Below are 24,843 nucleotides of genomic sequence, written 5' to 3'. Positions count from 1 at the left end.
ATAGACGTGCTTTGAGCAACTTTGGGTAAAGCTAGTTCTGACTTACTGGTCTATAGACTGACAATAAGCAGCAAGTGACAAAGTTCAGTTGTAATACACGTTTGTATGTCTTGGACTGTGTTCCAAAAGTATCAATCGTCTCTTACCACTAGGGAACAGATAAATAAAAACACACATCGGCATTCATTTTGAAAGGATGGTCCTGCTGATACCGGAAGTGTTACACTTAATGTTGTCAGAAAACACAGACGCATGGGACATACACGGAGTTAGTGATATAACATCTCAACGTGTCAAGTGAATATACTGATTCACCCAGCTGCTGTCAAGCGACTAAGACTCACGCTGTGCTTTGAAGACTCGTATCATCGCTTGTTTCATTCGTTCAAGGTACTTACGTAGCCTGTTAACGTGGAGGATGCGTGTTCAGTAAGCTGCTGTTAGCTTGTTCAGCTTACTTTCGTCGCTTCAAGTTCCAGTGTGTCCGTTGCTTTAGAATTAGTACTTTATATGCACTTTACCCAGCTACTGATTATGTATTGTCGCAGTGCATGTTCTCTGTCTCTGGTCATACTAGAATGGCTTTTCCCTAAAATGTGTCATATGATTTGTCACAATCCGCAATCTCACATTAGATTTCACTATTTCTTAGCCACTGGACCTTGAAAACTAAAAAAGTTAAAGCTTTATACAAGGTTAAATAGTAATCAAATAATGTGTGTTTCATCTGTGCATTTTCTCTAAACAGCTGGCAAAAGAGCCTGAAGTTCGCTGTTTATAATGTCACAGGCCACCAAACGCAAACACGTTGTTCAGGAGGTTCTGGGAGACTTTGTCACACCCACTGAAAACCAGCAGATTGTGAAGGTGATTTTAATGACTGATAATCCTCAATTTTACATCACCAGACAAACAGCTAATGCTGTATTAACCCCATCTTCTGCCTTTGCTCTTGTAGGTCACTGGTAGCCGTGGCAACAACCTCCATGAAGCTGTCACAGCTCAAGGTGAGACCTTCCTGTTGAGCATGCCCACCAAGTTCCGCAAGAACCTCTGGATTAAGAGAGGTAAGTGATGGAGCAGGATGTATGGTTGATTTATTGTGCTCACTGTGGTTTTAAAGTTCTCATGACTGCATATTTACATAACATGGTTAATACAAGCTGCAAGGGTCAGGTTGCCATTTACAGTAGCTAACAGCACCACTGCAGTTACAAAAGCAGCATGAATACAGCTAAATCTGAAAGACAGCCTAGTCTTTGTTGCAGAGGACTTTTCGCAAACCATTGTCGCTTATATCGGCGGTCTTAAGAAGGAAGCTGAGAATGATGTTTGAGGAAGAAGATGGGGATGATGAGGAATTTTTTGGAGTGAAGTCACATGTTTTAACTGATATGTGATGCCAGGATTGCAGAGGAGGAAGAGACCAGTGAAACGCAGGGGCTGATGCATCTTCATGACACATCGGATTGGGGCAGCACAGTCCTTGATTGGATGGAGCTTGGTTTACTCTCCTGAGTCCAAGATGATTCATCATCATCATTGTCATACCTAAATATGCAGAAGCTTTTACTAAAGTCATGTTATGACAACTCCGTCCTATGATTAAAGTCATTATAGTATATAACTCATTAACCTGACTGTCACCGCAGTTGCAGTTATTATTTTTTACCTCAAAGGCTGGTTATCATAGCTGTGTGGCATAAATGTGAGAGCTGCCTTGATGTAGTGAAAAAATATCAACAAACCCAAGGCTTCAAATAGGGAAACAAATGTCAGCATTTAACAGAGGAATACAATGAAAATGAACAATAATAGCTTTCATATGAGTTCAAAGGTGCCCCTGCAAAAATACCATCAGTCTGATATATTTTAACTAAGCTACCAATACAATCTCACAAATATATTTCTAAAAAATTCCAAAACAATTACACAAACAACCATAATGTGTGCATATGAGGTATTTCTGGTTTTGTCTGCAGAGTAATTAAAAATGCTGTTATGTTAATATAGCAGTTGGTGTGTTTTTTTTCCATTACTATACTGTGACCAAAGTACTAGCTCACCAATAAATGTGCGTTTTTATTTAATACACATAATATCTAATATGCATTTCTAATACTATTAATCACTCATACTGTGTCATACTTTTGTCAACTTTTATTTATTTACTTAAGATAGTTATTGTTATTTGATTCACAATTAAATGGCATCTTCTTTCCAATCCTCAAGGTGACTATGTGATTGTAGATCCCATTGAGGAAGGAGGAAAGGTGAAGGCAGAGATCAGTTTCATTCTCTACAAAGATCACATTCAGTACCTGCAAGAACAACAGCTCTGGTAAATCACAACACACCCAAAACCCTTGTTTCCACCGAGTGGTACAGTACAGCTCAGCTTGCAACAGTGCAGTTTGGAACAGTACACCCTGATCTGGCTTGTTTTTCCACCAGGTTGTGAGTGATAACTGCATCAGCTACATAAAAAGTGTGATGTCATACCAGTACGCCACAGTGTAGCTTGGCTAAATGTTTCACAAAGAGGGAGAACATGACACTTTAAACAAACATCCAGCATTTTTGTGGGTAAGACACGTTTGCTTGAATTGGCATGTGGCTGTTTGCAGAGAAGGTTTACAGACTGCAAGGGGCATATAATGTAAGTAATGATTCTCTTTCCACCAGTCAGTGGACTGTAGTGTTTCTAACTCCACCCTGTTGGAGCCCGACCACCGTGCTTGGTCCCCTATTGGAACTTGGAAGGGTACTAAAAAGAGTTTTTTTTTCAACATTTGTAAATGGAAATTCAAACTGAACTGAACTGCATCAAATGGGTGTAGACACAGGGTCAGGGCCACATGACACAACACAAAGCATAATATTTAGTTGTGTTACTATGAGTGTGTATGTGCGTTGTAATGTTCTGCGTGTTTTCTCCAGGCCAGAGGGGTTTATTGAGGAGTCATCGGAGCAGAAAAAGACAAACAAACAGCTGGGGACAGAAGAGAAAGAAGACGAGGAAGAGGTCAGCAACTCAGAGGATGATGAGAGTGACCTTTTTGTGAACACCAACCGTTGTAACTACCAGTACAGTGAGAGTGAGGAGGAGGACAGTGAGGATGAGGAGGAAGAAAAATAGGGAAGGACAGAAAAAAAAATGGTTAGATGCGGTTGGTGACACGGAGACAATTGAGAGCTGTGAAAATGTTGCGACAGTGACCTCTGCTGAGCTACTGCATTCACTGACCGATGCTGCTGATGAATGGAAGCAGTGGTCCTCATGCAGCAGCTCCCTCTGCAGTTGTTTGACAGCCTGTTGGAGACGCTCAGTGGCTGTATTCATTAAATCAGCTTTAACCTATGGACAGAATGTCTTGCAAGTACAATTGTTATCCAAACAATAATAATCCATCAGATGTACACATAGATTGATAGAAATTCTCAATAATTACTTTCAACTGTTACACATTACACAATACCATTACACAATTTTAAACTCTGGCTGTACATTTAAAATCATTAGGTTTGATTATTTAAGGTTTGATGTGTTGTATGTTTAGAGAGCTGGTTTCAAATGAGCCCTCAAACCAGTGTGGCTATTCTCCTCTGACATCAACAAGGCATTTTGGTCCAGAGAACTGCTGCTTTCAGTTTCTCTTTTATGGAACATTCTGTATAAACCAAGTAGATCAGATCAGCGGAATATCTAGGAGAAAAGGCACAAGGTGGGTTCCCCCCCCCCTTCCTGACCTTGAAGAAAAGTGGCTGTATTCAGTATTCAGATTGGACCTCAAACAGCCAAAGTGGAATACAACAGTCTGTTTATCCATTCCATCTCCATTCATTATCTTTTCAAGGGTTGCATTGCAGTGGGACTGGAACCAACCCCAGTTGACTCTGGGTGAAAGGTGCGGTACACCCTGGACTGGTCACCAGTCAAACACAGATCTTACCCCCTAACAGCTAACCACTGGGAAAAAAAACCCAGAATGCATTTACAGTAATATTACATGCTGAAAAACATCTAGCTCTGTTTAGACTGTGGTGTACTTAAAGTGAGAGTTGTGAAAACACTTCCACCAATACTTCAAATAAAGATACTGGCAAATATTCTCACTTGCTTTGCAGGTATTTTACTTGAAGAAATTGCAATTAGAATGTCAGTACCTTTACGTCCTGTATTGCCCGATCTTTGTCTTGATTGTACTATTACTGCTTTTTTTTTACAAAGATCCACTCCATGTCCTTTGTATAAAGAATTAAACATTTTGTCTAAAATGTCTTTGTCTTTATCTCATTGAAAGAAATCTTCTCAGGAAATGTGTACCTTTGCAGTAATACAAGCATTGGCACCATGAATCCCTATTTATTAATTGGCTCTGATGCCTATGAGGAGGCTGACTGGGCTGGAGGTATATATATATATATATATTTATATATATTTATATCTATTTATTTATATATATATATGTATTTATATATATACAGTATATACATACATACACATACAGTATATACACATATATATCTTACTGGTAAATCCTGTGTTTGTCCTACTAAATTTCAAGAAATATCTGCTGATAAAAACGTCTATTACGCCAAGTTATTCAAGGCATGCTTGAGCATTACATACACATGTTGCATGAGTTAAACTCACTGACAGCCTGCTAATATATAAGACCAGCTTTAAGACGCATCACTTCATTCCAAATTCCAATTATCACAGAATTTGACAGACAGAAAAAACAACAGCGCTGGTGCACAGTACAGTAATGTTATATATATATATATATATATATATATGTATATATATATACATATATATATATATATACACACACACATATACATATATACATATACACATATATACATACATATATGTGTATTTGGCATTTGGCACAGTGCCCATCGTCACTTTAATACCTTTGACGATGGCAAAGATCAAGTAAACACGTTCAAATTTAAAACATGCTTAAGTTTCTGTACAACTGCTCCACTGGTCGCAGGAAGAAAATGAATTGGCAAATGTCAAATGCTGCCAGTTTAACTTTTGGAAATGTATGCAAATGCACTGCCTTATGTCGATTACCTGTCCGGGCTGCCCCCAACCAAGGTTATTATAGTTTACGAAATAAGGAAAACTAAAATAGGTATTTTCATGCCTATTTCATCATACCAAACAATCCACGAGAACAAAGGCACATTGGCTATTCCTGAGTTTAATCTTTTGCTAAAGAGAGGAAAGTAAGAGTGGATGCATTATTGATACAAAATCCTCCACCATTACCCCTCATCACCAACTACCGTTCACTTGGAAATAAAATATTGGAACTTGGAAAGCTGCCTGGATCCTGTGTTCAAATGTGCACCCAACATATGATGTTCAGTGAATCACCGATATTATAGTGTACAGTGTTTTCACTGTGGTTATAAACAAAGTGACACCCTTGATGTGGCTTACAACATAGGCCTACCTTACATGAAAACGAAATCCATTCGTCGCTCTTTCCTTGTGAAGTAGGCGATGGCAGCGTAGTAAAGTTTGTCCTTTGACTTGAGGCGATCTGTCCGCTACTGAGTAAGATGTAAGCGTAAGGTGAGGTGATACAGCTGCAGCAGGCTCTCAGTCAGCTCGTTAAGTGTCAGAAAGTGCAGCAGGTCTGACGGCTCCTTGCAGGTCTGATGGGCTCCTTGCCTCAAAGTTTGTACATGACTGTCAGTTCAATGTTGAGCCTGAGGAAGTCAAAGTGGAGCCCGTAGTTTTCACTGTGCGCACGTCTCCAACTAATGTTCGGACTTGAAATGTCTTTCCACTTTCATAACCTTTTCTTTGAATTCGAGTTCTGGAGTTGGACTTCCATTTTTTATTACTCTGTGACAAATGCGATGCTATCAAGCTAGCCACAACATCGCTCTCTCGACCTCTCTCAGCACCTCTGGGGGGCGTGTCGTGTGAGAGACGGACCGGGACGGACGATTCTGATTGGATATCATGTTTCACAACAGTAACCCTTTTATTGAAGAAGGGAACTTGACAGTAAACTTAACTTTAGAACATAGATGAGAGAAAATTGATTAAATGTATTGTATTAAATTAAATGACATACATTTTTTAAATATATATGTATACATATATATATATATACATATCTATGTATATATATATTTAAATTTTTTTATACATGCACGATTCAGAAAGGTCATAAGTATTAAAGATGAAATTTTAACCCTTAGTGTTCACACGGCACAGATCCATGCTGCAGGTGCACCCTTGGTAAATTGCTGTGGTAATAATACACAACTCCTTATATTATAAAAAATAAATACACTTCATATGAACCCAAAAACTAAGCACATTTTTACTACAATTTTAGTAAATACAGTTCGGTTTCAGTAATTTTTTGAAAAACTTTTTACTGGCCAGCAAACTTTTTATTTTTATTTCAGTTAACGAAAATGTTTTTTTTTCAATTTTAGTTTTCCTTATTTCGTTAACTATAATAACCTTGGTTGGGGGCAGCCCGGACAGGTAATCAACATAAGGCAGTGCATTTGCATACATTTCCAAAAGTTAAACTGGCAGCATTTGACATTTGGCAATTCATTTTCTTCCTGCGACCAGTGGAGCAGTTGTACAGAAACTTAAGCATGTTTTAAATTTGAACGTGTTTACTTGATCTTTGCCATCGTCAAAGGTATTAAAGTGGGTAAACCGCGTGCGCACTGTGCCAAATGCCAAATACACACACACATATATATTATATTATATATATAATATATATATATATTATAATAAAACAGTTTCCTGCATGTGCTTGGGTTTATGTTTCATTTTGATTTGTTTATCAGAAATAGAAAGATACTTCGTTAAATGGAAATGGAAAATAAGTGGACATTGGAAGAAAATAAATCGCTGATATATTTCCAGTGCATGTAAAAAACAATACCTACCAGCAAACATTCAGCAGCCAGTAGCACCACAGTACAGGACTTAGTGGCTACAATGACCATTATAGGTTATCAGAGATTAAGGAAACATGATAAATTGATCACTGTCTCCACTAACGACGGTGGTGCAGCCAGTACATTTACAAAATACATTTCAGTTGTGGTGCAAACTGTGTTTATGTTCTGGTGTGTCAGAAATAATGTATGATACTGGAGCTAAGAAGGCATAAGAAGGCTCGGTGCCCCTTTCAATGATCAGCAGAGGAGAACAATGTGGGTGTGCAGTGGAGATGAGATAAAATATAGAGGGGTTGAATGCGGAGAGGAAGCAAGGAAGGTAAAAATTGGTTTAACTTAAGCCAGAGTTAGCTCACACTCTCTCTTACCCTTTTTTGATGCATATTTAACACGTCATGTGATAAACCTCTGCTCCTTCTCTCAAGCAGACATCTGAGACTAACACTTTCAATCGTCACCTGTTGCAGACTTGTTGGTTCAGTAAGTGCAGCATTGTATTTATATAATTTGTCAAATCTGGCAACCTACTTGAACTATAATCATTTCAAAATCTAATCTAATTTTTCAGTACCAATTTTAAATGCTAAAGATCATCGGTGAGAATATTTTACATATCACAGTTAACATTCCTGATGGAATATTTAGGATTTGGTGGCATCTAGTGGTGAACCCCCCTCATCTTCACTTTCCAAGTGGACAGAAAAACCTCCAAGGAGCCCAAAATTGTGAAAGCCTCTCATGAAAGAGGACCTTTCTTCATTTTTGGAAAAAGACTTTAATGTTTTTAGAAGTAAAAACAAAACACACACACACACACACAAAGCAAGAAGTTATTATTTTTTTTATTTTTTATAATTTGCTGTCTACTACTACTGTGCTCATCTGGTTTAGTTTGCATTTGGATATGGATAATAAATAAAATCACATTGTTTCTTAGATTTACTAAGCAGGACAGACTGTGACTAAATAAGAATGAATTAAATAATAAACTCTACAAAAAGCAATTTACGTCATCTGGGATCATTTGACACATTAAACAGTATAGAACTAGCCCCTTAGCAACCATCAGTTTCAGCGTATGTGGTCTGGACTGGTTATGTGGAAGTTTAACACTGAAAAATGAACATTAAAATTCACATTCATCATATCCAGACCCTTCCAAAGCTAATCAGCCCACTAATTGGCCTACAATCAAACATAACCCCCTGAACATAAACAACATAGTGTATGTGAACAAACGATAAATACAGACATCACAGGTTACAACATCCCCTCCATGTTTCTTTCTGGTTAATGGAAAACTTTGTGCACTAAACAACATTTGGCACCAAAATCATTTTCACAAATGTTGTGCAATATACACGTTCCTCAGGGGAGCATCCCAACATTCCTCCTCTGTCTTCCTTACGCGAGCCCAAAGATCAGTCATCTCACTGGGGCTTCGTTTGTGGATCATCAGCATTGTGTGGTACGAACACATCGCTTCTTCATCCTTTCCAGGAAAGCCATATATGAGGAAGGCAGGGTGGTGGATTGGGAAGATGTTCAGCCGAATCATACACATACCCACGAACGCATCATCAATAGGGAAGAGGTGAACCCTTTTAGATACTTGGTACAGACGTTTTGCCAACACGCCTGAGTAAAGAAACCCTCCCCCACATGGATATGCAGGAAAGACTCCTGTGTAGAAATTTTCAGGGATGAAGTATTTGGATGAATCATCTCTTATGGGAGATGTTCCTCCTATAACATATCCAACCATGAAGGTTTTCATGCTCTTTTCTGCTTGTGGCCTCTGAAGTTGGTCCCGGAGATAAGTTATAGTTTTCACTGTGTTGACAAAGACATCATCGTCTCCTTTGAAGACAAAACGGGTCTTGCTGCAGTAACGTGAGAACCACTTCCAGAGGAGCACATCCTTCAAAGAGAGGTTGAAAAACGTGTCCTTAAAGTCCCACTGCAGAATGTCTCCATAAAGTTCACTCTCTGCCAATAACTCTGAAGAGGGTGGCTGACCATTGCTGGCCATCAGGAAGATCCTGCGGACGTATCCTCCACTTCCTTTTCTTTTTCTATTCTGTCCTGACACCCACCCTGCCTGGCCCCACGTCTCTCTAATGGCTTGTCTGTTCTCAAAGTGAAGGTCTGTTGACTTGATGGCCAGAAGAAGCAAAGGGGCCTCCTTCTCATCTGTTGCCCCAGCTCCACATAGTCCATTTGGCTGTATGAGGGTTGAGTAGTCCCTCCTGTGCATGGAGCTCACAAAGTCTTGCAGCATCTCTGGCAGCTGCATTGTACCAACAAATTCAGAAACTTCAGAGAAACTTTGCGGCAGTAAGGATTCATAAAAAGGGCTGTCAACGTCTATGTCTCCGTCGTGGTGGCTTAGTAAGGGGTTAAAATGGTAGTCGATGACCGCTTGGTGTTTGTTCCAAAAGGCATCTCCAGACAGGTGGCTCTGCCAAAACGTGTTGGGTAATCTGGCAAATTTTTTTTTTTTCCAAAGTTCAAATTCAATCACAGGCACACTCTCTGTCCCACTTATCTCTTCACTGTCTATGGTGAAAGATGGTTCTTCGTCACTTTCGCTCTGACACCACATTCTAGCAAGACCGAGGAGGAACAGGGCCAGGACGGCACAAACTGTGCACGCCCACACAAGCACCTTTGTCCACTGAAAGTTATACCTAGCCATTCAACTGCAAACACAGAAGCAGCATGTAAGTTTGGACAAATCTTAAATCTGTATGAAAAGATTTTCAAACTATATTAAATGTATTTTAATTTAAGACCAGACTTACAGAGTCATCAAGGCTTAGTTATAGAATAAAACAGTGGGAAGACGAAGACAGGAGAAAAGACATGATAAACATTATTATAGTTCAGTTTTTCTAGACCTTATATGCTGAAATGTTGCTTGGGATATATTTTATATTCTATTATTTTATTTATATATATGTGCCCTGATGCAGCGACACCAGATTAGATCAGAGCATTGGTAGGGAAGGATGTTTTTTGTGATATTGAGCAATACTTTCACAATAACCTCAGAGATAAGAATAAAAATGACAATAATAACAATAATAATAATAACAATACTAATAATAATAATAACAGTGCATAATAATCTTTCATCATAAAGTTAATTAAGTGACTCAGCATGTCCGTAGTAGTCACCTACAGCGAGAAGGGTGAAATAGATATCTGACCCACCTCAAAGCTCTGCTAACAAAGCTCCCACTTTGAAAATATTTAACAAATGGGGGAACAATCTATCGTTTATAGATCCTACCTATAGTCGCTTTAACTTCAATGTTTTTCCAGTTTACGAAACGCAAACCGAAGAAAATACTTCAATCAAATCAATACTTCGTTTGACCGTCCTTCCCAAAGGCATCAGTTCTTATTGGTACAATTGGACAAAGGCAGGGATTTTGTACTCATCATATGAACCCACTTATTATCAATTACAAACATAAAAAACCCACTGTACAATCCATCAACAGTGACTCTCATTAAATCGTCTCACAAAGACTGATCAAGTTAATCCTGTCATTTCCGATCTTATGTTGAGGCCACTCACAGAACTACAAGACGTATGAGAGCAAGGAAATCAGTTGCCTGCGAGAGACACTGGTACTGTGAGGCTCAGAGAGAGAGAGAGAGAGAGAGAGAGTAATACTGTTTCCATCCCATTCACCAAAGATTCCGAATAATCTGATGGACAGATGACAGAAAAAGTCAAAAGTCCTTTATAATCTTAACATACCTGCTTTGAGTCTGTCCCAACACTTCTTATACTGTAAAAAAAAAACAACAACAATCCTCCCAAAATAAAAAAAAGACCAGTAATTGTGACTTGAGCACACAATGCCAGACACTCGTGCTGCAGTCTGAAGGAACAGTGTATTTCAGTGTGGGGGAAGAACACAGACGAGACGAGGGGAGAAGCATACAATCCCTGCTCTGCATCCTCAGGCTGTGTTCAGCTGAAGAATGTGATATGGAGTAAGTTCTTTGTTTTTTCCTCTGGTCATTTTTCTAAACACCATATACTTCATTTGTGTGTAAACAACGTTACAGTATGTAATAGTTGTCATTTTTTCCTTTGGACTATAAATGTGTTCCTCTTCAGCCAGGAGGAGATTTTTGGCCAAAAGTGAAATACTTAGAACAATGATTTTCTTTTTGTTATTTTTTTTTTCTTGCCTGTCAGGTTTTCTTTAGACGAGCATTCTCTGAGAATTTCAGTACCTGTATTTCCTGTATGACCCGATGTGTGTCTCTCTACCCCTCACATAGATGCAATTGCATAGATACTTAGAATTCATCTCTTTTTTCTTTCTTTCATATTTATATTCATACTCTGTTGTATCGTATGTTGTTTTTAGTAAATCATAGCATTTAACACAGTTTCCTCCTGTGGAACCAACAACACCTTAATACCTGAACTAATTATGATTTTAAAGAATTATTATTCATTAATATTATCATTATTATTATTATTACTTGTTTTATAGGACTGACTGGGCAGGAGGCAGTTATAAGGCTTGGACTCGAGTGACAGGAGCACTTTGTGTGAAATGAATCTGTGTCGATTTGTGTGATGGTTTTTTTTTTTATGTCACTTAGTCACACTTGCTCTTTGAAATTAATAAAAAAAACAAAAACAATAATCATATCTCATGATATCAGCCAGAGGTGGAAAATAATAATTATAATAGTTTACTCACATTACTGTAATTGACTAGGTTTTTTGTGTACTTTTTCATTTTTACTACATTCACTTCACTACATTTTAAATCACATCCGTTACTGAGTAAAAAAAGTTAGCCTTGTCAGCCTGAATTTGAAAAAATAAATTAATTCACACACCGGAAACTTTGGCAGTGAATGACGAGGACAGGTGAATTGGCGTTAACTAAGCTCCCTGAGTGAGTGAGAAAGTTAAAATATTTGTCACCATTTTGACCATTTTGACTGATACATTATATGTTTACATATTTTATTTTATCAGCAATTTGTAAAGGTTTGTCTTTAAAACAATTCATGTGAGATTTGTGTGAGATGCCCTTGTCCTTTTTTCCGACGACACAAGAAAGAAACTTGTTAACTAAGTGACTTAAATTTTAAACAAACTACTTTTTTATTTTAACTTTAGTACACTTTTAGACCAGAACTTTCACTTGAACTTAAGTAAAATATTATCAAAATAGTGGTACTTTTACTTGAGTAGGATATTCCCCCGCCACACACACACACACACACACACACACACACATTTATGTAAGCCATTATTATCATTATCATGATAATAATAATAATAGAAATAATAATAATGACAATAAAAACAATAATAATAATAATAATAATTATTATTATTATTATTATTATTAGATGAATGGATGGATGGAAAAGGGCATGTCCAGTGTTATGTGGTCTGCTCCCTGAGACATTATGACTCTGAACATACTGGACCAGTCATGAGCTGTCACTGAGCTCACAGCCATGCTCTCAGTCACTTAACATCCACCACATTCTTTTTCACCAGATACTCAAACTGTGTGCAAGAAAATTATGAAATAGTTCTATTTTGTTTGTCTCTTAATGATGAACGTGCCTCTGAAAGCAGGCAGGTTTTCATTGGTGGAAATGAAAAGCACAATGTAAAACACAGGAAACTAATCTCCTCACTTGCCTGTCAGGTTTTCTTTAGAGGAGTATATGGTGGTGAATTTCAATACCTGTATTTCCAGTTTTACGTTACATTACAAACCGTTCACAGAAACTCACTCCATGTGTTTTACAAGAAGAATTCAGCTAAGGAAATGTCTTTGGATAATACCAATAATAACAACAAAAATAATAATAATAATGATGATAATAATAATATATATTTGTATAGCACCTTTCATACAAGGATAACGGCTCAAATTTTGTTGTTGGTGTAGTGGTTAGAACTCTTGCCTTTGCAGCAAGAAGACCCAGGTTCGAGCCTTTCTGCATGCAGTTAACATGTTCTCCCCGTGTGTGCGTGGGTTTTCTCCGGGTTCTCTGGCTTCTTCCCACAGTCCAAAAACATGCAATGTGGGGATTGTGTGAGTGTGTGAGTGAATGGTTGTTGTGGTGTGTGGCCCTGCGATGGACTGGCGAACTGTCCAGGATGTCCCCCGCCTATCGCCTATCGCTAATGTCAGCTGAGATTGGCATAGCAGCCCCCGCGACCCTCTGGTGGAGGATAAAGCGGTAGATGATGGATGGATGGATAATACAACAATAAAACACAACACATGGTGGAATGAGAAGGAAAACAAACTAAAGTCAACATTTAAAAGAAGTAAAAACCATGTTTTAACTGTAAAAGAACCTAAAAATGCAAATAAAACACTACACAGGGTGGAATAAAAACGCCTTTGGATGTGAAAATAATTCTCTTTATTTTCTGAGGAGATCTCAGCTGACTGGACAGGAGGTCAGGGTCAGCCTGGACACATCATCAGTACATGACAGAGCAGCGCGTACATGTATGTTCTTTAAAGATAAGAACTTAGAACTGTCATTTAGTCATATTTCTTTCTCTTACCTGTTTCACATTAGTGATATTATGGGATGTGGATTGTAAAGGACAAGCAAACACTGTGACGTCTATTGTACAAAATGGATCTGTGTAGAAAAGGTAGGATATTCGCACAAATTGTTATGCTTTATTTGTTATAACGTATAACTAAAAATAAATTAATATCACATAGATCTGCCCTGTGTGTGTGTGTGTGTGGGGGGGGGGGGGGGCATTTTCCAGGTTCTTCCATAGTCCAAAAACATGCAGATTGGGGGATTGGGTAAATTGGACACTATAATTGACTGTAGGTTTGAATGTGAGAGTGGATGATTGTCTCTGCCCAGGGCTGAGATTGGAACCAGCGCCCCCCCATGACCCTCATGTGGAGGATAAAGTGGTAGAAGATGGATGGATGGATCACATATATCATATAAGTAAACCACAGAATTTAACGTGAAATTCAGTTTCTTCCTGTGATAATGCAGTGGAACCAGTTCTACATGAACTTAGTACCTTGCCTGACCCAAGACACAATGGTTCTCTGTGTGTTGAAAGCAAAACAATATAGTCAAAAAGAAATGCTTGGCAACACCACAACATTTTCTCAATAGACTGCAGACAAAACGTTTGATGCACTGAACAAAAGCCGGCCATTGTAGCACCACTGCTTTCTGCTGACTGTTAAAGTTAAAGGATCAGTTAAAGGATGAAAGGATTCAGTATCTCGTGGTGAATACCCCTCACCTTCTCTTTCCAAATGAAGAGAAAAACCATCAGTAACCTTCAGGGAGACCCACAATGTGAAAGGCTCCTTGTTTCCATTTTACACTGAAGAGCTTATTCTTAAATTACAAAATCAAAATGGCTCCTGATTTCAAATGATGAGTAAAAACAAAAAAAAACATGCATATGATGATGATATAATCCCACTGGATTTTATTTTATGTTTTGCACAACTAAAGACTCTACAATACATACATGTAGGTCACACAATATATGTTATACATTAAATGTACTCACAAAGCTGAAACCAGTTAAGTATAAAGTTTGTATAAAATCAATATCAAAATTCATATTCACCCATATTCAGACCCTTCCACAATCTAAGAAGCTTTCACAATCTGATCATGAGTGTCTTGGTATCTCTTCTGGCCTCAGTGCTGCCTGAGAGGAGCGTCCCAACACTGTGTCTGTGTCTTTAACTGAGCCCACGTTTCAATCATCTCACTGGGACTTCGTTTGTGGACCACCAGGATTTTGTGGTATGAACAGCCCTCGTCCTCCTCATTTCCAGCAAAGTCAAATATGAGGAAGGCAGAGTGGTGGGCCGGGAAGGTGTTCAGCCGAATCATACACATACCTACGTAAGTGTCATCGATAGGGAAGAGGTGAACCCTTTCAGATATTTTGTGCAGACGTTTGGTCAGCTGACCTGAGTAAATCACCCCTCCCCCACTTGCATATGCAGGATAGAGGCCTCGGTAGAAACTGTCAGGGATGAAGTACTTGGACCTGTTATTTCGTTTGGGCGATGCTCCACCGATCACATATCCAACCATGAAGTTTTTCATCTCTTTGTCTGCTTGGGGCTCCTTCAGTTGGTCCTGCAGATAAGTCATCATTTTCACTGTGTTGACAAAGACATCATCGTCTCCTTTAAAGACAAAACGGGTCTTGTTGCAGTAACGTGAGAACCACTTCCAGAAGAGCACATCCTTCAAAGTGAGGTTGAAAAACGTGTCCATAAAGTCCCACTGCAGAATGTCTCCATAAAGTTCACTCTCTCTCTGCAATAGCTCTAACGGATTTCCACCCAAGTCGTCATAGTTTTCTCTGCCGAGCAGGAAGATCCTGCGGACGTATCCTCCTCCTTCTTCTCCTTTGCTGCTTTGTCCTGACACCCACCCTGCCTGACCCCACGTCTTTCTAATGGCTTGTCTGTTCTTAAAGTTAAGCTCTGTTGACTTGATGGCCAGAAGAAGCAAAGGGGCCTCCTTCTCATCTGTTGCCCCAGCTCCACATACTCCATTTGGCTGTATGAGGGTTGAGTAGTCCCTCCGGTGCATGGAGCTCACAAAGTCTTGCAGCATCTCCGGGAGCTCATCTGAGTTTAACATACCCTTAACTTTAGAAAAGCTTTGCCTCCGTACCGACTCATAAAATGTTCTTTTGTCACATGACCTGCTGCTGTTGTGGAGGCTCATTATGGGGTTAAAACGGTAGTCAACCACCAGCTGGAGATTGTTCCAGAAGGCATTCCCATGCTGGTTGTTCTGCCAGAAAGTTTTAGCGCATGGGGCATAGCCGTTGTTTCTCGAAGCACCCGGTGCAATAAAATGATCCCTATCCGTACCAGATGTTGTCGTGTCCGTCATGCCCATAGTCAACAAGATGCCAACATAGAGGAAGAGCAGGACCAGACTGGTGAACAGACTGCACACGCACAATACCACCCTCCGCCAGCGACAGTAGAACCTCGCCATTCAGCTGCAAATACAGAAGCAGCATGTCAGTTTGGACAAATCTTAAATCTGCGTCAAATGGTCAACACATATCAAACTGTCCAGAGAGAAGAAGACAGAAGACAAGGGAAAAGTAACATTATTATTATATTTTCTATATTCAAATGCTGAAAAGTTGTATGACACTTATCTGTACAAAACATACCTGCTGCAGAGACACGATTAGATTTACTGTGCTTTAAAGTCATTTTACAAACATCTGTATACATGCCTTCAAAGTGGGACTTTTACATCATTTATGTTTTAGTCACTTACAAATCAATTATTACCCAAATCAAGTCATTCTTCATGTACTGTACATCGGAGGATTAGTAAACCGATTATTATCAACAGACTGACCACAGTCCAAAGAATCAGCATTATTTCTAATCTTTTCGAGGGCTCAGATTTAAATGATCAGTCCCCCGTTGTCTTTGTTACCTGTTTTGAGTGAGGACCTCACTTCTCATCTGTTTCAATAACCAACAATGATGGTCCGTGTTAATAATCCAGTGGCTCCATCATCACCTTGCAAGAAGATTCTCTCTCTTCCCCTGCAGGAAAATGATAAAGTACAAAAAGGAGGCTTAAAATCTGAGTGACTGTTGAGACTGACAAAGCACCACATAAAGTACAGACGACAGATACTTACACAGGAGATACACCCTCTGAGAGAAAGAGAACAAACAGGAATTGCATGTTGTTACTTCACAACATATGAATGACAGTGGAAGGTGCCTCGAATGAGGAAAAGAGCCAACTGTGTGAGAGGGGCGGAGACCAATAGTAAGTCATTGTCTGTTATTATGATGGTGATGCCACAGCATTCCACTTCAATCGCTATTGCATGTGTGAGATTAGTTCACGTTAAGCTATAGTTTCCATATGCCAAAGTGTCCTTAACTGAAAATAAACAGGAGCCATGGTCGTGATTTGTGTGTGAAATACAACAGCACAATGTTGACGACTGGTTTGATGTGACTTCATCACGAAACCAAAGTGGAAAGGTTGATAAGTCATAGTGGTTGTGACACAGAAAGTACCATAGTAACATGAGCCTTAATAATATGGCAATTAATAATGTTGATAACCAAACACTTTAATGTGGAGGTATTACTTTGATGGTAGCTTATAAAAATGATCATTGCCAAGCTATGATGCAGATATTATAGATATACAGACATGGGGGGAAACTTAGAATGAGTGTAGAAGCTGATTCACGCAGATGTTTTTTATTTTTTTTATCAACCGAAAGTCATCCTTTCAAAAGCTCATAATCCCAAAGTCTTTTATCCACCCAGTCAAACAAGAAATACAAAGAGGAGTTTGTGTATAAAATGTGTGGGGTGTGGAATCCTGATCGTCTCACGATTAAGTTTGTCAGGTGCAAATCTCGACCAACAGGAAACTGTGTAGCTGCCAACTCAATGTTGCGTCTCAGCAGTGCAGCCAATAAAAGTGACGGCAAAATTTAAAAAAGAAAAGATAAAAAAGATGACAGGAGTGTGTCACAGTTGTAGGAATAAAGTTTTATTTTTCATATGAAGGGGTGGTTTTTGATTTTTCTTCTTTTACAAGTAGTATGTTTTTGATAAAACTTGCAAAAAATCTTCTAGCATATTCCAAGAATGATGGACATGAAGAAAAGGGGGATTTATTGCTGAATGTTAAAATGAAGACACATTTTTTTTTTTTTTCACCGAGTGGAAAAAAACGATTTGCTTGCTGCTTTTTCCATGCACCCAACTACCAGTACCACTAGGACATGCAGGGGGTGAGAGGAGAGGTGAGGAGAGGAGAGGAGAGGAGAGGAAAGGAGAGGAGAGGAAAGGAGAGGAGAGGAGAGGAGAGGAGAGGAGAGGAGAGGAGAGGAGAGGAGAGGAAAGGAGAGGAGAGGAGAGGAGAGGACAGGACAGGAGAGGAGAGGAGAGGACAGGAGAGGACAAGAGAGGAGAGGTCAGGGTCAGTAGGTAAAAAAAGACAAAGGCAAACCGCTTGACAAACACAAACATGAAGGGAGTGTGTGTGTGTGTGTGTGTGTGTGTGTGTGTGTGTGTGTCAGCAAGTGCTTCATTATGTATATAATGTATGTGTGTGTGTATGAAAAGAGAAAGGGGGAGTGCAGGTTGAGGAGAGAGAGGGTGGGGGGTGTTAACATTTCAACTAGCTCTAGAAGCACACTACCCTCACTTGCAGTATTTCCACATTGCAAATCCCAGATTGATTACAGTGATAGTAAGACAAAACTAGCCAGACCTTTGGGTCAGGAACCCAAATAATGTTTTTATATACTTCTAGTATGATTCCCCTGAATCGGCGGGGCTCTGACATTTTTAAGATACTTTCTATATCTGTGATCCATGCATCATCTGTGTGAAAACAGAAAACAAACAAAAGCAAACAAACCAAACGGACTCTATTGGAAATGAACAGGGACACAAATTGTATCTGACACAGTATTATTTTCCTCAGCGAGCTTGAAAAGGGTCTCTAAACCTGATGTACGTTTGAGGTGGAAGAGTTTCTGACATGCCTGCTGTTCGTGTGCTGTTCAGTGTACTCGTCTGGAGATGAGGCCTAAATCCATCTGCTAGTTGCTTCTGAAGACTGATATCAAAGTGAGAAAGACATGAAGGTGGGGGGTGGGAGGGGGGCAAGTGATGTGAGGTGGAGGGGGCGGACGGACGAAGAAAGACAAATAACAGATTATTCAGTCAATATGACCAAGCAAAAAAAAAAAAAAGTTCAATCAATAAAGGTATAGGAATGCAAATCAAGGATGCAGTAATCAGTATTATAATACGCCACCATTTGGCTGTGAGTGAAAGAAAAATTTGAATCAAACTCGCCCTCTAGTGGTGTGAACCTGCACGAAGCCACTCAAGAGATTATCCCTATCCGAGCAGTGGCATCGCCAGTGGGGTGAAAAATTGTGGCAATTCAAGGGCCCCACAGCTGAAGACGGCCCAGAAAGTTTCCAGTAGAAAAATTATCTAGTTTAAAAAAAAGAAGGAAAGGAAAAAAAAAAAAAAAAAAAAAAAGCAAGGGGGAACCCAGAGCGTTATTCTCCTCCTCGGGGGCCCCAGAATTCCTAGCTATGCCCCAGAATCAGAGCGAACAGATGTGGTCTTCAAGGTTTTCATTCATTATCATGGTGACCTACACACAGGTGCACACATGCCCACTTTAACACATGCACACAAACTATTAAAGTAAAAACTTGTTTGTTCTTTTTGTTTGTTTTGTTTTGTTTTTTAATAAAGCAACTAAATTTCCCTTCTGATTCCAAGAGTTTTAACCCATGCTTCCTTCATCATGGCCACGAGTGAAAGCAACAAACCTGACGGACAGACGGGGGGGAGGAGTGAGGGGATGTGGATCTGGCCTGCGGACTGAACTGCAACTGAGATGACGTGCTCTCTCTCTGTTTTCAGTCTTTTGGCTGTGATGTGATGGGGAAGTCCTGAGACACAGTGCGGCTCTAAGCTGCTGGCATAGGAAACGGGCGGGCTGGGCAGTCCACAGGAGGCCAGAGTCAGGCTGGATTACAACTGGGTTGGTTAAGTTCGGTTTGGATTGGCAGCTCCCTGGCCAATGAAGGAGGTTCTTACAGTGCAATGGAGCTTCTGGCAGCGTGAGGTTTGGTGGGAGGAGCATGTCAGTCAAACAAGCGACCACACTCTCCAAGGTGAACCGTCACGCCAACTAAACAAGCCTTCATGAGTTGCACGCACACACACACACACGCGCAAACACACACACACACACACACACACAAACACCCACACACACACACACACAAAGCAAACACTACAATGTCATGGCAGCACCCTGAACACCTACAGAGGAATCTGGTGTCACTTTCCCTCACCAGCTTCCTAACACTCTTGTTTTCACAGAACAGAACAACAAATGACTGACAGGCAGCGAACAAGGACATAAATGACAGATGCATGTTCATCTGGAAAGATTCATCCAATAATCATCCGCGAAAAACTACCCTACACATCCGGTTGTGTCAGTGACTAGATGTCCCTGTGAAACGAGCGCATCGCATGGATCATACTCATGTAAACAGACACCTTTTACACAGGAGGAATCAATATTGCATGATGACATAATCAGATTAAAGTTCAAAAGGAGGAAGATCCCAAATCAGAGAAAAAAACAAAGCAAAAGGAAGAAAGACTGTTGTTCTCTATATAAAAACGAGGAGTCTTTATAAGAAAGGCTACAAAAACTCAATGGGACCTCCGACTTCAGCATACAGCAAAAGGCACCACAATATTATTCTATTTATCTAACTTGTGAAAAAATTGGCACGTAATTCTCTTATTTTTTCATCTCTCATAATGCTGTAAATCAAAAAACTTTACATATAAATATTCCCCCCGTTATAAAAAAAGTCTTTGCTGTTAGCTAGTAGACAATTTTTGCTGAAATGAAAATAAATATTTCATTTGTTTAGAATATCTGTCTGTTATACAAAATAAAAATATTTCTCCTAGGTGCAGGTCTCTAGTCCAATGGTTGTGTGTACGAGGGAGGAGGGCGTGTGAGGTGGAAGGGTGGTGGGTGGCAGGGGTGTATGAGTGGGTGTCCGGGGGAGGTTAAGTCTTAAAGGGGCATGTGGTCGGCCTTGAAGCGCTGTGACTGAGAGCTGCGGCTCTGCCCGTTGCTGCGTGTCCCTGGCCGACTCAGCCCGCGGTGAGTCCGTGTGTCCGTACCAGATGACGAACGGAAACCCGGGACCGTTAAAGGTGGGTCCACATTCATGTTCTGCATACTAAGGAAAGGTGTGCTCTCTCCTTGAGCGTCATCTTCCTCCTCCTCCTCTTCCTCTTCTGACTGGCTGAAGCTCTGCGAGCTGTAGTCCCGTAGGCCCACTGAACGCTGCGAGACGTGTCCGTTGAGGCGGTTGCGTCGCGGGCGCCGCCTACTCCGTATGGGCTCCCTTGATGAGGCGTACTCCTGTGTGGTCTCGTAGGCCTCTTCGTCAGGGAGACGGTAGGGGCTGGACGGTAGGCTTCCTGTGCTCTCTGTCAGGTAGGGTCGTCGTGGACGTCGAGGCTGTCTATATAAACTTCCATCCTGAAACAGGAAACAGAGCAGAGGGTTTGTTTCAAGCTTCATCTCACAAAACAGTATGAGCCCACCTGGTACTCGGTATCAGTATCAATATGTCGTAAAAACAGATATGATGCGTACGCCGTAAGACCTGGGTCATACTTCTAACTTCTGTTTGTCTGCAGTGGTCAAACTCAAACACACCTCCAATATAAATCCACACGGACTGCACATGCTAGACCAGTTGGTGGCACAGAAGATGGTTACCATGTTTAAATGAATGTTTCACATGTCTCTGCCGATAAATGCATCAACACAAGTTGTTTTGTGATGAAAAAAAAAAAAAAAGATTGTATCAGATATAATAATCTATTAGGGCTGTCAAAGTTAAAAAGTTAATCTTTGCGATTAATACAGCCGAGGTTAACGAAAGTTTGTTTGCTGACCTCTGACATGAAAGCCCAGAATTATGAACGTGAAACAGTCACTTGCCTGCAGTCAGTCAGAGACTGTAGGAGAGACTGACATAGTAGCTGAAGATGGAGAGAAGCTGACACCTATCCTGCGGGGCTGACTGCGCTTTTGTTCTCTCTCTCTCTCTCTCATGACAAATGTGAACGTCTTGAGTTTCTAAGGACCTTCTCAGGTGGATTGTTTGTTGATGTGATGTTAACATGTTCTTGTTGCATGCAGGATGGCAGTCACCCATGTTGATGACCTGGTTGGCACTTGAGAGACCTGAGTCTCTTTGAAATCTATATATATGTATATAATCTATATAGTTCTATGTGTCGTTCTGTGTTTAAAAAGAAAGGTACAATTAAACAATGGTGTCTGAAATGCACACGGTCTGATTACTCATTCATTTAGTAATGAGAAGAAAAGAAATGAGTTAGTTAATTTTATCTATTGACAGGTCTATAATCTAAAGATATAAATGCTGCGGTCACAATATTGGATATTAGTCATCTCTAATAACAGGTACTGTCTGTCTAAAGTCTGATATGTAGTAGCCAATTCCTCTATGTCACATAGCTTTGTTTTTTAAAGCAATTGAAAAATATATCAAAGTCACAGCAGAAAGTAGTCCTCAACAAAGACATACCCATGTTTGAGTGACAGTAAAAAAGCAGATCAGCAGAAGTAATAGACAGTCTTGTTAGAAAAGTCCTAATACTTCATTTTTTTTCTTGGTAGCAAAGACAAAAACATGTACAATAATCAGGTAGAAGCCGGCTTGTAAGCGGTTAATATAATGAGACGCAGCTGAGCGACAGGTACACGCTGAGAATCAAAGAGAAGTGATCCGTCTCATCCATCGCACTCGCAGTTTGACCTACTTTCAACGAGAAGGTGTTAGAGACTTTCACAATCCACAAAAAAGTACAATACAATACATTTTTAGTTTTTACGAATTACTAAATTGTATTTTAAGGTAAAGGATATAACTTTTGTCCGGCAACGTAAAGAATTCACAGTAATGACCAAAATACTTTAACCAATCAAATTGCTGAACAATCAGGGTTTTATTTGCAAAAGAATTCACTCTTTTTGAGGACACTTCATTTTATGTTTTCAGCCAAACCTACAGGAACTGTCTTGCGTTACTAGCTGTATTTCCTCCTTGGCTCCGTCAGCCTTGAGGCAAAATGATCACATCCTGTGTGCAGTGCAGGAATGTTGTCAGACAACAACGCTTCCAAATACCACCATGCTCAGAAATACAGACAGAGGAGATAACGCACTGCATTATTATTCATTCTTATTATGAATTGCTTTGTATGTCTTCTTCTTATGCTGAGCCAAAGAGATTACATGTGTGATAACTCCAAGTGCGTTTGTGCAAACATTACAGTGAAATAAATGTATATTGCGATATACATTGTTATTGAATTATTGCCCAGTCCCTCACTGTGGTTGAAAAAGTTTAACTTGTAATGATCGGCCTTGGCTTTACCTGACAGCATGGAGTATATTTTGCCAAAATACCTCAGGGCATTGTAGCCGTGGCTGGTCGTCATCTCTGTGGTAGGCAGCAGCAGCAGGAGGAGGGAGGGAGAGGGCGTGGCTTGTGTTGGGCGAGGTGATCTGGAAAGTGGGCACCTGGGGCGGCAACAGGGGGTAGTGAAATTCCACTGGAGACAGACGTGCAGGCGTGGTCAGCGCTGACACATACCTGGACAGAAGGAGTGACAACAGATCATTACAGCATCACGACAGAGTACCACAAAGCTCGCACAGACTCATTTGTACATCTATACAACACACACACACACACACACACACACACACTGTAAATAAAAATGGATGTAGTCTTCTGGTTTAAAAGGTAAAGCTCAAGAACAACCGACCACTCAAAGCTGCTTTAGGCTAAAGTTTTGCCATTCAATCATTCACACACATTCACTCACACTTTAATGTGCAGCGCATTTTCACTCTTCACGCACATCTTTCATACCCATTCACACGCTCAGGAGCAGCATGGGGGCTAAGTGTCCTGCACAAGGACACATCGGCATGTAGACTAGCGCAGCCGGGAATCAAACCCACAACCTTCGAGTTGAAATTAATCGTGCAATGTTGACTCACAACGTAACACAATGTGTCATCCTGTGCCTACAGTCTTACATTTCCTGTGTGTTTGCCAGTGATCATCACATCAATAGAATTTTTTAGTATATGAATATAATGAAATCAGTGGGATATAAAGACAGGGGATAGGAACCACTTCTATGATTTGATTGACACTGTCTCTGACACTGAGTCCCATCCATCTGTTCTTAAAACCCACGCATGCTCTTCAGAGCATAGGAGCTGGGGCCAAGCCAGCATGCTCTGGACAAGAGGAGGCATACACCCTCCAGGCAAAGCACTGAGATGCAATGAGGAAACATCCACACTTCAGGTGGGTTTAGTGTTTCCAGTTCACCACACTTGCAGGTCTTCAGAGCGCATGCAAATACCTGAAAGACAATGCAGCCAACTGGCCAAATGGTCACTTGCAGAAGCTCTACACTTAATAATTACAAACTCTTTCAAAAGTTATTAAATGTCGAAAAATGAACAGTGGACAATGGACGTTCTACTCAGATCGTTCAAGAGCTCAGATTTTTAATTCCTCACCTGTTAGGTCCACTGATTTATTTGTACTAAACTACTATTTTCAAATGCAACCAATAACATGAGTAGTCAGCAATAGATAACAACTACTACCCCCTAAATGTCTTGACTTGACCACTCCCTCACCTGCATGAGAGACTGCAGAGAGTGGGTATTAATTAATGCACCTAAAATTGGATATACACAGATCAAATATACTACATGCCTGTGTGTTTTGCTCAAATTAGATTATAAATAAAAAAGATTCCACGAGTAATACTAATAATAATTAATATTGTATAAACAATTATTTTCCAAAACAGCTGACCATTACTGATCCTGCTCTTGACTCCGTTCTGGTCCCTAAAAGACTTGGTTATAGTTCGTGTGGTCTTGACTACAACAGTAGTAAAGCCTGTTTCCATGAGAGAGTTGTAGGAAAAGACTGAAGGAATACAGCAGGAAGAGAAAGAGAAGTGTGAACACCACAGTTATTTACAGCTGTGAAAAATAAATAAATGACTCTTGAACAACTGAATCCAGAATGAAACATAGAGAGTGGATTTTTACTTTTACAGACAAAATTCTAAATATCAATAAAAATATTGAAGGGCTGTGTTTCATTATCTCCTCACATTCAGGTTA

General features: G+C 40.0%; 4 protein-coding genes across 7 annotated transcripts in view; 1 reads left to right on the top strand and 3 right to left on the bottom strand.

The window, feature by feature from the left end:
- The first annotated feature begins 28 nt into the window (after nt 1–28).
- Nucleotides 29–4,263, top strand: eif1ad (eukaryotic translation initiation factor 1A domain containing). Its single transcript, XM_058650152.1, has 5 exons — nt 29–390; nt 749–867; nt 959–1,067; nt 2,233–2,341; nt 2,941–4,263. Exons 2-5 carry the CDS (start codon nt 781–783, stop codon nt 3,137–3,139), a joined length of 504 nt encoding a protein of 167 aa, XP_058506135.1. The 5' UTR covers nt 29–390; nt 749–780; the 3' UTR covers nt 3,140–4,263.
- Nucleotides 4,264–7,817: 3,554 nt separating this feature from the next.
- LOC131472711 (N-acetyllactosaminide beta-1,3-N-acetylglucosaminyltransferase 2-like) lies at nt 7,818–10,913 on the bottom strand. Its single transcript, XM_058650127.1, has 2 exons — nt 10,742–10,913; nt 7,818–9,671 (listed from the first exon to the last, which is right to left on the bottom strand). The coding sequence occupies exon 2, from the start codon at nt 9,665–9,667 to the stop codon at nt 8,309–8,311; it is 1,359 nt and encodes a 452-aa protein (XP_058506110.1). The 5' UTR covers nt 9,668–9,671; nt 10,742–10,913; the 3' UTR covers nt 7,818–8,308.
- Nucleotides 10,914–14,441: 3,528 nt separating this feature from the next.
- si:dkey-160o24.3 (N-acetyllactosaminide beta-1,3-N-acetylglucosaminyltransferase 2) lies at nt 14,442–16,765 on the bottom strand. 2 transcript variants are annotated; one of them, XM_058649974.1, is made up of 3 exons: nt 16,685–16,765; nt 16,474–16,586; nt 14,442–16,018 (listed from the first exon to the last, which is right to left on the bottom strand). In XM_058649974.1, exon 3 carries the CDS (start codon nt 16,012–16,014, stop codon nt 14,686–14,688), a length of 1,329 nt encoding a protein of 442 aa, XP_058505957.1. In that variant the 5' UTR covers nt 16,015–16,018; nt 16,474–16,586; nt 16,685–16,765; the 3' UTR covers nt 14,442–14,685. The 2 variants fall into 2 exon arrangements, with proteins under 2 accessions (XP_058505957.1, XP_058505956.1); XM_058649973.1 differs by lacking the exon at nt 16,685–16,765 and having other exon boundaries at nt 16,474–16,659.
- Nucleotides 16,766–17,546: 781 nt separating this feature from the next.
- nrg2b (neuregulin 2b) overlaps nt 17,547–24,843 on the bottom strand; it is a 48,783-nt gene continuing 41,486 nt past the window's right edge. For all 3 annotated transcript variants that reach the window (XM_058650084.1, XM_058650083.1, XM_058650085.1), the window contains 2 exons: nt 23,089–23,275; nt 17,547–21,123 (listed from right to left, as the gene is read on the bottom strand). In XM_058650084.1, the coding sequence (XP_058506067.1) occupies nt 20,650–21,123; nt 23,089–23,275 (661 nt within the window). In that variant the 3' untranslated portion in view covers nt 17,547–20,649. The remainder of the gene's footprint in view (nt 21,124–23,088; nt 23,276–24,843) is intronic.

The sequence above is a fragment of the Solea solea genome, chromosome 14, assembly GCF_958295425.1.
Source record: "Solea solea chromosome 14, fSolSol10.1, whole genome shotgun sequence".
NCBI classification, from domain to species: Eukaryota; Metazoa; Chordata; class Actinopteri; order Pleuronectiformes; family Soleidae; genus Solea; species Solea solea.
The sequence above is the reverse complement of the archived record's forward strand: the minus strand, read 5'-3'. Positions and strand labels throughout refer to the sequence as shown.

Bases quoted from the DNA above. Each gene is read 5' to 3' on its own strand.
- si:dkey-160o24.3 (XM_058649974.1), bottom strand. From the start codon at position 16,014: ATGGCGAGGTTCTACTGTCGCTGGCGGAGGGTGGTATTGTGCGTGTGC.
- eif1ad (XM_058650152.1), top strand. From the start codon at position 781: ATGTCACAGGCCACCAAACGCAAACACGTTGTTCAGGAGGTTCTGGGA. The intron at 868-958 runs GTGATTTTAATG...TTGCTCTTGTAG, and splicing joins AAAACCAGCAGATTGTGAAG to GTCACTGGTAGCCGTGGCAA. The intron at 1,068-2,232 runs GTAAGTGATGGA...CCAATCCTCAAG, and splicing joins GAACCTCTGGATTAAGAGAG to GTGACTATGTGATTGTAGAT.
- LOC131472711 (XM_058650127.1), bottom strand. From the start codon at position 9,667: ATGGCTAGGTATAACTTTCAGTGGACAAAGGTGCTTGTGTGGGCGTGC.